Source organism: Diceros bicornis, chromosome X, assembly GCF_020826845.1.
Source record: "Diceros bicornis minor isolate mBicDic1 chromosome X, mDicBic1.mat.cur, whole genome shotgun sequence".
Lineage (NCBI taxonomy): Eukaryota > Metazoa > Chordata > Mammalia > Perissodactyla > Rhinocerotidae > Diceros > Diceros bicornis.
In genome coordinates this window covers 100,825,254-100,838,042 of record NC_080781.1, presented here as the reverse complement: position 1 = coordinate 100,838,042, position 12,789 = coordinate 100,825,254, and the positions used below count along the sequence as shown (strand labels likewise).

Genomic DNA, 12,789 nt, shown 5'->3' with positions numbered 1-12,789 from the left:
GTCCTGGCATACATGCTCATTCATTCCTGGGCACACATCTCTGCCCCAAAGAGAGTTTCTTCATGGTATCTGTGTATCTCCCACTTAAACTTAAGAGAAGGAGCATTAAGTACCCAATCGTAACTTCTCCATTTTACCATAAATGATACCTGACGAGGAAAGGGGACTGATATGTTCATGCTATCTGCCAGGTGTTTTACATTCATTAACTCACTTGAATACTGGAAATAGCCCTACACCAGAGCTATTATTGCTCAGAGTCCTGGAAACTCAGAGTGGTTAAGTCACTTGCCCAAGGTGACATAGCTATTAAATGGCAGTGAGGAGATTTGACTCCAGGTCTGTCTGACTCCAGGGTCTGCACCATGATACCACCTAACAGCACTGCACCACCTCCTATAATACAGCTGGATCCTTAAGAAAGCCTGTGCACACCCCTTTTCCCTTCTCTGCTTTGTAAATGTCATTTGCTTCCTCTAGCTTAATGCTTTGCTCTCCATTAAAGTACAAATCCCCCTGGGGAGAAGTAAAGCTTTAAGTTGTTGTCAGTCATTTATGCCTCAGTTGGAATGAGTTTCAGAAGATTCTTTCTTAGGAATAAATTTTAATTTTATTGGAGAAGGACATTGGAACCTTGAGGGAGGGTTAAAAAGACAGAAAGGGGCCTAGTAAGGAAAAGTCAACCCCCTCTCAATTTCACAGTCCTACCTAGTCTGAGGCATGTGCTTTTAAGATTCTTAGATGCCATTTCTGCGTATGTGTACACACTTTCTGGGTCTGTTACCCCAGTTATTTGGGGCTGGGGCTGTGGGTATGGTCTGATCTAAGGTAACCTTAAACTGCACACTAACCCCAATCCCCTGTGGTCAGCAGGAGGCAGCCAGCTTGGGCTGGACTTGTGAACCTGCAGTTCCCAGCCTTAGGCACAAGTCCCAGCTCCTTCTCTTGAGAATTAGACCCTGATGTGCATATTTAAAATCCCGAGCAGATGGAGGCAGGAGAGCTTGTTGGAAAGACTTGGAGGAGTCCCTTCTGCCCTGTCTGGGTCTATTTGCCAAAATAAATGGCATGTATCAGGGCAGGGCATTGGTCCAAACCCATTGAAATTCTGCTAGCAGTCCAAACAGTGATGGTGTTGCAGATTGGTTCTGTGAAATGATCAGAGTTAGGAAGAGAGAAATGATGTGTGAGCATCTGGCTGCTGCAGCCTACTGATGGGGACAGTCCCAGGGGTGGGCCCGGGGTGAGGGGAGGCAGCCTCAAGGACCCCCTAGGACATCTGCTACTGGCAAACATTGGTCTGGTTTGAGTCCCACGCCATTCCTCACTAGCTATGTGACCTAAACAAGTCCTTCCCCTTCTCTTGGCCTCTTTTTTTGCCCATGTATAAAATAGCACCTAGATGGAATGGTCTCTAAGGGCCCTTCCTGCTCAAACATTCTGTGACTTCTATGTCACTGGTTTGATTTCTTTTTCTCTGTAGTGGGAGAGGCCCACCCACCCACTTGCTTATCTGTAGCCACTATGTTCTCACACTGACCTCTGCTGGCCATTATGAAAAGTACCATTCATAGCTTTTTTTGAGGAAAACAACAAAAAAACAGTTCATCGTTGATTTAGTATTAAGCTTCAGCAGTACACTGGGCACTGTGACAGAAACCCTGTGCATTGGAGATGAGGATAAAAGATCGTAAATCTATAAGCACAGAGAAGCATATTTAGAGATGGCTGACAAAACAACCCACAAAAATATGTCTCATTTTTTTCTTTGCCATATTCATTTAGTTCATGGTGCTCTGGTGCCACTGTATGAAAGGACCTCAGTGGGTGGGAAGACTCTTTGTCTCGTGTCCTATGACTGCAGGCTCCAGAAGGGCCTGACCCCACATGGGGCCAGCAGTGCCTCAGAGGCCTCAACACCTCGCACAGGCCTTGCTTCTGGCCCTTAGATCAGTCAGAGAGGTTTCTAGCCAGGGCCAGCCCAGAAGTACATGTTCCTCCGAGGGATGCCATTTCAAATGCCTCTTTGGAGAAAGAATTAGAATTCAAAGAATCCATGAGTTCTTTAAGAGACTTACTTTAAGTTCTCTGGCTGGAATGGAGGAGTCAACTGTACAACTGTGGCAAATTCAGCATGCCCACCCAGCCAAGAGAAAGGGAGTGGGCCATGGAAGCTTGCCTTTTCTGGATGGAATCAGATTTCTTGTAAAGTCCAGCCCTAGAATTGCCTCACTCCTAAGTCTCCTTGCTTACTCTTGCTGAGCATGTGCTCACAAAGGCAAGAGACCAGAGCTGGAGTGTGCCAGCCCATGTGCCCACACCAGGCACTGCTCAGGCTCTAGTGATGTGAGCAAGATGGGAATCAGGCCACACCACAATCTGCTGTCTCAGTAGCCTTTCAATGGTTTATCGTGCTCTCCACCTCCCCTCCCTTAATGCGGAAAAGCTTTGGGCAGGGCTCAGATTTGGGTCAAGCATTCAGTGCCCTGATTGCATCCTCTCTGGTAGTAATAATATGGCCTCAGAAAGCCCCTCCTGCCCTCCATCCTCCCACCAACCAGTCTTCTCTTCCCCCAACAGCTGGTTCTTATCTGTCTCCCTTGTTCCAGCCTCAGGCAAGCTACCCTGGCCTCGTGCTGATACACACATATTCTCCTGAATGCTCCTTGATGAGTTTCAGCCCTGAAACACTGCCTTCCTCTCATCCCTCCCCTGTCCCCAAACCTCTAATGGTTCCCTATTTCCTACCACATCAAGTCTTCAACTTTCCTGCCTTGCTTTCCAGCCCCACTGCAGCCTTTCCAGTATGGCCCATGACTCCCCTCAGCCATGGACAGCATGTAAGCTTTCCACAAACCCTCCATGGCCAACCCTTCCTTTGTGTTCCTGCAGCATTTGTGCTCTGTTCCGGAATTGTACTGTTTGCTATGGTTTTGTGTACATTAGTCATGAAAGCTAGGCCCGCGTTTTAGACTTCTTTGTTAATCCTCAACAGCACCCTAGCACTCTTTTTTTAAAGTATTGTTCTTTTTCTTTTTAGTTTCATGTGTGTGTGTGTGTGTGTTTTGTAAAAATTTATGAGAAAATAAATAAAAGAATCATTGTAAACAAAATTCCAATGGGAAGGAACAGCATAAAAAGTGAAAGGTCACCTCCCACCTCATCATTCCCAGAAATAAGCCCATTAAACAGACTGCAGCCTGGCACCCTTTATAGGCTGCATATTGGGTGTTGGGGAAGGTTGAGTGGTGAGTGATGCCCACAGAGAATTGCATCTCCCTGGGAAGAACATCATTTACTTCTTTGCAAGAGTCCTAGAACTTCCTGGGCCTGATTGACGCTGGAAATTTTACTCCAAAGGCCCCACACAGCTGGTGGCCACTTGCATCTCCAGTACGTGACTCTAGCCACTGCATAAAGCATCTGTCCTGTTTTCAGCCTTTTAAAAAGTAAATCTTGAAGGTGAATATTAAAGGGCATATTTAATGGGCTTTTCTCAGAGTTTTTCATAGATCTGTAGGAAATTGCGGACAGTCAGTAAAGGGGCCGAGAGGTAGAGATGGGAAGCATTTATGAAAATAGGCTTTCTACCTCATAACAGTTGTATTCTCTGAGAGGTAATGCACATTACTAATGGTTTCCATTTTTCTGCCAAGAAAATTCAGTCCCTACTGGGATTTGTTCTAAATGATAGACTAGCCCGCCTGCGTTGCACCCACTGAGGTTAATTCTCTGTCTCGGTCAGCTTTAAAATGTCAGCCTGAACTCTCAGGCTTAATTGTCACAGACACTTTATAACCAGGGCATTCAAACTCCTCAGGCTGCTGCCGCTTGTTACCATAAGTGATACTTAATGGATATTCTCAGGCTCCTTGGATTGTACACATTCAATGCTGTACAGATGGTGGGGGTAAAGGAAAAGAGAGAAAGATAGGAAGGGAGTAAATAAACAATGTGTGTGTGTTCCCTGTGAGCGTCTGTTTCCAGTTGCAGTGATGAGGTCCTGGGATCTGCCAACAAAGATGAGCTCTGACAGGTTGGTCAGCCCGAGAGTTTCTGGGTTCTCCTCTCTCTGGACCCCTCAGACAGTGTTCTTTAGGCACAGCCATTTCTGGATTTCACTGCGAGCGCGTGGTTGGCCATTTGGATGTGAGTTATAAAATGTCACGATGCTCTCCAGTGTTCTGTTCTTTCACTATTTTGACAATCTGATGGATGGCCTGGCATTAACTAGGAAGTAGACAATATTATCCAGCCTGAATAACTAATCTCCTAAGAAGTACAAAGTTGAAGGATCTTGGTGCACATGAATCTTATTAAATGTGCTTATAAAATATGTTCTGTCCAAATAAGCTCAGCAGCCCCTAAAATAGCCTTTTCTGATCTGTGTCTGGAACTTTGGCATGCTTCACAGATCTCTAAGCCAAAATTATTTAGTGAAGTGATGACAGTGTTCTTTGTGTATGGGAAAATGGGAAGTGTTGATGTTAAGTCCTCTATTGACTAATTTCACTTCTTCTGCCCATCTTAGGGGCGACCAGGACCAATTGGAATTCAAGGCCCAACAGGTCCTCAAGGATTTGCTGGCCCTAGTGGTTTATCAGGGTTGAAAGGAGAAAGGGGCTCCCCAGGCCCTCTGGGACCATACGGACCAAAAGGAGATAAGGTAAGAGCATCAAAGCTTGATTTTCCTTTGACTCATGGGCCACAAGTATGAAGGTGAAAGGTTCTAAATCTCAGTTCTGCTCATTTATGGAAATAATACTAATCCCGAATATCTTGGTGCCAGGCTACATACTTTGGTAAGAGAAAGGCTGGGTAATGTACTGCTAACGGATCAGCTCATTTCTGGAGAGACTCCCGTGGCAAGCAAGCCATAATGTGCATGTATTAGCTACTTGCTGGACAAGTGGGCTCACTGTGGTGGGAAGTCATGTGGGTTTGAGCTGGACATGGGTCAGAAGTCCAATCAGCTGAGAAGGAGAGGTCAGGAATCTAAGCAAGGAGACTGGGAAACAAGGAGTCAGAATACTTGGAAGCAATCTGGGCCATAAATATAGGGAAAGAGATGCAAGAACGGAGATTGATCATGTCATGGTGCTGGCTGGCTGAGTTTAGTAGCTCAGTTTATGTTCTCTGCCAATTTTAATCACCTCCCACTCACCCCATTGGTGAGGAAGGGATTCCCACCCTCAGGGTCTGGGGATGGCTGAAGACATGACCCCTGACACTGGACAGAAGAGATCAACAACAGGTTTATTAGTCACATACACTCACAGCAAAGGGGAGGAGGACACCACATACCATGCAGGGCCACAGGGGGGTTGCACTCTGGAACAGAATGAACCAGAAGGGGCTATGGGAGGCAGACTTTATAGCGTCAAGAGAGTGAGGTGCCCCTAGATTCCTGAGGGAAGATGTGATTGGCTTGTCTGAATAATTCAGTGGGCCAGCAGGGAACTGAAACCCACTACTCAAGGATAAGCAGAAACTGCACCTGGTCTGTTTGATAAAGAGGGTCATTTGCCTAGGAGACCTTAGCTATGGGAGCAGAATGGAGAGGGAGACTTGTGGTCAGGCCATTTGAGGCCCTCCTAATTTTCCCAGATGTCAAGGTAGCATATAATATTGAGCCTTAATTTTAGGTCTTACACCACGTTGCCTAAGATAATAACTGGTCTCAGAACACAAACATGTCCAAGACCTTAGGTCGAGCAAGGGATCACTTGGAACTGGAGTAGGGAGCAAGGCGATACAATGTGGAGAGGGAGGAACAAAACACTTCTTAACAACTTAGGTCATGAATTACACGAAGAAACTCACTGAATCTAATGGAGATCAATTAGATTATCTCTTACATTCGTCTCCCTGCTCTTTTCTTAGGGTCCCATGGGAGTTCCTGGCTTTCTTGGCATCAATGGGATTCCGGTGAGTGTGTCCACAGAGGCATTTTTTAATATCACCTCTAGGTTCTGCCTCATAGCTCAAGCACTTTGGCCTTAGCAACATCCTGTCTCATGCAAGCATGCTCAGGATCAAGTGTTGAGACATGCATCATAAGGTTTGAAGGGCAGTGGTCACACACAGTTTCCCTGGGATTCAGTTACAGGCAGCACTAAATCAGATGGTTGGGGAGTGCAGGGACACGTGCAGTCATAAGAAACCATCAATATCTTAGCCAAAATGATTTAGGTCTTGTGGGTTGAAGGGAGCTTTAACTGGGGATGAAGGACTGGTTCTGAAGTGTGGAGACAGTGCCACATTAGAGCACATACATACTCATGATGAGAAAATTAAGAAGGTACATGAAATTAGATAGAAAAATACTTAGTGATGTCTTGATACATTTCGTTCCAGTAATTTGTTCTCTTCAGCCTTATCTCATTTCAGAGTGAATTTCCCTTTAGTTTTTACAAAGTGACTACTCCGAAGATCACTTTGGAGGCAGCCTCTTCCATTCACGCTGAGGACTTGGCTTTGCTGGAGATGAGTGGGGAGTCTGGAGCTTACAGACATCTCCTTTTCCCATTCCATCCAGCCCAATCCCTTAGTTTCTCCATTTTCGCTCTGTATCTCTACTTATCCCACCACTGGAAATTCCATGGTAATGTTTCGCCAGCATTTAAAATACAGTATTTGGAACTTGCTGCTGTCACTTTTTAGTTATGTCTTTTGGCACTTCTCCATATTTTAATCTTTAGCCTTGGCTGTGTTTGTCTAGAACAGTGGTTTTTCTAGCTTGTTTAAGAGAAGAACCAAATCTTGTGTGGAAGCTCAGCATATAGAACAGGAAAAAGTGGAGCTTCTCCATTTGAGGGAGATCCTAGAGCCTACTTTTATCCTTGCAACAACCTGTAAGGGGTTCTTTTGAACCATATCAAAGCACAGTTTGGTAAACCCTAGACTTAACAGTTTCTTGTGTTACACTACATAATCATCTAGTATCAAGGGAAGGGGGTTCGAATCTCTTTGTGCCCATCTATAGATATTTGTTGAGCACCTACTAAGTGCTAGCACTCTACTATGGGAGTACAGAAAAAGCATATGGCTCTGTCCTCAACGATATTATCATCTGATCCATTTTCTCCCCAGATCTAGTAAACATTTGTGGACTTGGAGAATAGAAGGCTCACTTACCTTGTATTTGTTACACGTATCAATAAATTGACCATCAGATTTCTGCATTTTATTCAACTGCAGAGTCTACAAAATGCCCAGAAATGGGCCAGTGGGGAAATAAGTGGATGTGGTTCACTGTCCTTTTGTGACATCCCCTGGCATTTTCTCATGGCTGTGTTCCCATGGCCACTTTATCCAGAGTCTCCACTTAGAGTGTATATCTTTTGAGAGCCAGTGGGTGAGGGAAACTAGCAAACTTGAGTCTTCCCCTTCCATTCATCCTGTGGAGTTGGCTTCACTGAAGATGAGTGGGGGATTTGGAGCCTGCAGAGCTACTCTGCCCTTCCTCCTGTAGTCTCTTTTTAATGGGGGCTGGAAGGAAGTGAATCCTGTGATGCAGAGGCTGATTCCAATTCTGAGCTGGAACTTGCCCCAGAGTCCAGATGGACACTTCTGCCTCCAACTTGTAGCCAAGAGAGTCTTAGAGCTTGCAGGAATTGATCATTTCATTGCTTGGGAGAATGAGTTGCAGGTGCCCAGATTCCTCCAAACGAGCATGCTGCTCCCAGTAGAAGTCCCCCACTCCCTTGGCCTCTCCCTTGGCCCTTCCCTTGACCAAAGATTGTGTATGTTTTCTTTTGACTTTCAATTGCTTTAGCTTCAGGCTCCAAGCCTCACTTGCTCCATGAAATTATTCTCCCTTGTTCCTTCCCTCTCTCCCAGCTATTCAAGATGTATTTATTGAGCACCTTCTGCTCACTGGTTACCTCTCCCTTCCATCTCTAATCTCCCAGGAGTCCTTGGTGTCTGTCCCACAGACTCTAGTTCCTTATTACATATGGCCCATGGTATTGATTATCTTGTGTGATAGTCTTATCTAGCTCCTTGAAAGCATAGAGTATGTCTTCTGCTCCTCTCAGAGGCCTCAGAGACCCCAGGGTTGAATTCAGCATATAGTAGGAACTCTAAAAATATTTGGGGAACTAACTCCAACCTCTAGCACCTATAAAAGCAACAGTTCTTGAGAGCCAGCCCCATGGTGTAGCGGTTAAGTTCAGCGTGCTCTGCTTTGGTGGTTCACGGGTTCGGATCCTGGGTGTGGACCTACACCACTCATCAGCCATGCTGTGGCAGCGACCCACATACAAAATAGAGGAAGATTGGCACAGGTGTTAGCTCAGGGCTAATCTTCCTCAAGCAAAAAAAGAGGAAGATTGCCAACGGATGTTAGCTCAGGGCAAATGTTCCTCAGTAAAAAAAAAAAAAAAAAAGCAACAGTTCTCAGACTGGCAGGACTCCCTCACACAGAGGAAATCACAGACTCAGTCAGACTAATTATTTTGCTCAACTTTCAGCAGCACTTATTAATCAATTTGGCTGAAACCAACAGCTTCCCCAATAGATCTTACTAAACTGGATCACTGCACAAATCTGGTTCCCCTCTTAATATTGGCTGATTGCTAACATGTGTCACTGGTTTTGGTCCCAAATCTCCATTTTTGCTGTCACGTAGACAGTATCAACATGAATGAGCGAGTAGTCATTTCATGCTCATCCAAGTCTGTGCACTAAGGGACACAGCAACCAGTTGAGAGAGTGAACAAACAAGAATTCATCGGGATATTCAACACTAGAACACCGTAGACCGAGGGTTGTAGGGCTGTGGCTTTTAATGATATCACAGCTGTGAGTTGAGGCTGTTGGCACCTGCAAGAAATGTATGTTTATCAAATATTTTCAGCTCAAATCAGTTGGGAGCAGAAGTTTTCAAGTTGTCCTTTGCAATTTATGTTTAGCTTTTCCCATGGAGTCTATCTCAAACATTCCCCTGCCTAGAGACTCATAAATGAACACACTAGATTTACATCTTCAAAGGGAATATGTACCACTCACCAAATGGAAACTTTTTCTTTGAAATCTGGTTCTGAGGAACATATTGCTTTTCTGGAATACAGCAGATCCTCCTATTCTGTGTGTTCAGTCTCTTGTGGTTATATAGAACCATGGTTTCCTCCCTCAAAGAGCTGCGTTCTCCTGGAGAGCTGGCACACACATATGTAAAATAATTAGCTATAACCAGAAAGGGCAGTGTGCCAGAAATACTGTGGTACTGAGAGTTGAGAGGAGAGAGAGCTCAGCCTGATGGCTTATCCTTGCTGACTTGCCTGGGAGAAGAAGACTTACCATTTATTGAGCTCCTACATAGGAAACCTAGTCTCATTTAATTTTCACCATGAAATCTTAATTTTGTTTTAAGATTAACAACAACCCCATGAGATTGTATTATTCATCTCCATTTAACAGATGAGAAAACTGAGACTCAAGCTGGGGAGTGGCAAATCTGGGATTGGAGCATAAGTCTGAATGACTCAGAACATGCTTTATCCACCACTACGTGGTGTCTACTAGACAGGAGAGGGCTGACAGGTCTAAGTCAGAGGTCAGAGGTTAATTCCTCAGAATTCAGCTAAGGTAGGAAAGAGTGAATAAGTACCCCTGGAATCCTGCAGGTAGGAGGTATCAGAAATTCAAGCAAGAAAACTACAGAAGGATTGAGGCCCACGTTAAAAATGTGGATACCAAGAGGTAAGAATCCACGCAAAGGTTTTAGTGTCAAACAGAACTAAGGTCCCAGGAGTAAGGAAGATCCCTAGTACTGAGCCAGCCAGTTATTTCGCCTTAACTCATCCCTGTTACCCAGCTGAGACATAACCTCTAGCAAGTTTGGCTGGGCCATTTTAAAGCGGTTATCAGAATCCCAGGAAGAAATAGACACTACAGCTGAAGGAGTTAACTGAATACAGTTGAGTGAAGGGTATATTTAAAGGGTATACATAAAAAGATTTATAGGATTAAGGGAAACAACAATGGCTGGTGAAGCAATTAACACAAAGCTGTTACCACCCCTTGGCCCAAAAGAGAAAGAAGGAATGGTGATACTGGAACCCTGTAAGACCTGGGGCCATGGAATAGTGGTATATATATATATATATATATATATATATACTTGGCTCTAAAAAGTGGCAGAGAGTCTACCTTTTATTGACCTGTCTAGATTTCTGGTCTTTCAGGTCATCTCTTTGCTCCATAGCCTGACATGTGATAATGACAAATTAGGATTGAAGGTGTGGTTCTTCCAGGACTTGCTTATTTTTGGCCAAGCAGCCTTCAGGAGAGGTGATGCTGTGGAAACTGCTTTTGCTTTGTTGACCAAAATCCAGCATCATTTCCCATGCAGAGCTTCCAATACAGAAAGCCGTGCCAGGTTGCCAGGTTCCAGTCTATTCTGAGAAATCCCAAGGCCTGGCATGATTCCCCGTTGGTAGCAGTTCAGCTGCCAGACAGCTAAGCCCCATCTTAGTACCTCTTTTGTACCCAGGGAAGGTGAAGTTGCAGCACCTTGTGTATCCCATCTCTTCATGTTTGTTTCCCTTTGGTTTCAATTTGGATCCTATTAAAGCATCGATACTTTTAGGAGGGTAACATTGAGCTGTCATCAGCCACATGCACCTGAGCAGAAAGGAAAGCTATGAGAGCATAGGTGATGGGGCTAAGGGAGTGGACAAGGAGCCAGAGTTTGGCAGCATACTTGGCTTCTCTCACTGTGGAGCTTGTCAGAGTAGCTGAGAGTCCTGTGGCTGACTTGATACCTTCTTTTCTCTTTGAACAGGGCCACCCTGGACAGCCGGGGCCCAGAGGCCCACCTGGCCTGGATGGCTGTAATGGAACTCAAGGAGCTGTTGGATTTCCAGGCCCTGATGGCTACCCTGGGCTTCTCGGACCACCCGTACGCTACCAGATCTTTGTACATTATTTCAAATGGCTTTGCTTGCCTCCAAGTGTGCCCTTTTTCTGCTTTTCTGGGGGTCTCATTAAGAGTCTGTGGGGCCACCACTGCAACCTCTTGTGCAGTGCAGGAGTCTATGCTGGCAGCACCACAACATTAAACGTCTAGAGAAGAATACCAGTTGCAGAGGGGTGTACACATGCTACACTACTTAGGGTTTATTTTTCTAATGATGCTTTTAGAGTTGGAAAGATTGTTAAAAGACTGTAGTAAATGTCAGAGCAAAGTACATGCTGGGGCTCTTTGACATGTTCCCACATCAGACAATATTGGGAAATGCAGTATTTGGAAGGCTTATGTGGGATCATGGAAGTACTAACAATGACTCAAAGGACTTGGCAAGTGTGGTCTATACCGGTGATTCTTAACCAGGAGTGATTTTGTGCCCCCCCCCGGGGACATTTGACACTTATTATTGACGTTTTTGGTCATCACAACTATACTGTTGTCACAGGACAGCCACCCCACCATCCCAACCATCAAGGAACCATCTGTTCCAAACTGTCCCAAAGTGACAAATAATTGAGAAATCCTACTCTACACTGACATACTTTGCCCCCTTCCCCACACCCTCCACATCATAACCCTTGGTTCTGGGATTGATAAGGCATTTATTGGATCCTGGTGTTACCACTTTTGTTTAATTCCATTCATCCAGATAGGGCTCAAATATTTGGATCTAAAGGATCTCTGATACCATGCTCTTGCAAGGCTGCTTTTACAAGTGGCTGGAAAGAGAAAAATAACACATTTCAAGCTCATTCTCAACCTCACTTGAAATAATCTAAACTAATAAGGGTACTGATATGTTACATTTAGCTGGAAATCACACTACCTATTAGACAGATTCCATAGCTACATGAATTTATTGGCATTTACTAGAAGAGCAGCACCATTGCCTTCAGTGACCAAATTGTGGGTGTGTATATATGTGTGAGAAAGTGAGACAGACAAAGCACAAGCCCCAGATTGGCATAAAGGACCTTGACATCTAAGGACCAAACCAATATGCAGCAAGGAGTGGGGGGAGAAAAATCTATTACCAACATAGTATGAGCTGTTTGAGTCACAAAGGACTCCAAACACTGCCATGGCAACGGGAGAGGAGAACAAATCACATCTGTGTTAAGAGGATGGAAATCCAGAGAAGCGAGGAAATGCTTCCCCCAAGAAAGGGAAAATAAATCTTGAGGTTATAAACATCTCCTGACAGCCAAAGGACAAGGGTAAAACCTAATCCTGTCCCTAAACCTCCCTTTAAGCCTAAATAGGAACTTGGGCATGTATTTTACTAAGCTGAACCTTACTAACCCTGCTGAATCCTGAGTGGATTTTCTTTGAAGCTTCTTTGATAAAAGTAGTGGCCACAAGTATAAGGGGAAACAGGAAGTGTTAGGACAGGAACTAGTTTGTATTTCTGGGACCACATTGTTCTTTTATTATACCTGTGATCCTTGAGCTCAAGGAATCCATCAGTCAATCAAAGCTTCAGTCCCCAAAGCTTAGTCCTACCCCCAATACTGATCCTGATTTCCCTTTAGGTATAGGGACACTGATTTTCCCCAGGAGGACACCATCTAGCAGACATTAGTCAGTATCTGCCGCTGAGACAGTAAAAAGTCTGGTTAATAGACGGGTTGGGCATACTTTGAATTGTTTTCCATGTTAACAGTGAGACACACTAGCCTCTTAGACAGGTGTTGAAGCTGAAGCTGAAGTTGTATGGTAGAAGCACAAGATGGAGATGGCTTTGTAGATATCTCTTATTCCAGGGGTCAGCAAACTGGCCCATGAGACCCTTGACCTGTGGCTTATTTTTACAT

General features: G+C 44.7%; 1 protein-coding gene across 2 annotated transcripts in view; it reads left to right on the top strand.

Moving 5' to 3' along the window:
* COL4A6 (collagen type IV alpha 6 chain) overlaps nucleotides 1–12,789 on the top strand; it is a 258,501-nt gene that overhangs the window by 190,327 nt on the left and 55,385 nt on the right. For both annotated transcript variants that reach the window (XM_058536482.1, XM_058536481.1), the window contains exons 4-6: nucleotides 4,532–4,666; nucleotides 5,884–5,928; nucleotides 10,790–10,906. In XM_058536482.1, the coding sequence (XP_058392465.1) occupies nucleotides 4,532–4,666; nucleotides 5,884–5,928; nucleotides 10,790–10,906 (297 nt within the window). The remainder of the gene's footprint in view (nucleotides 1–4,531; nucleotides 4,667–5,883; nucleotides 5,929–10,789; nucleotides 10,907–12,789) is intronic.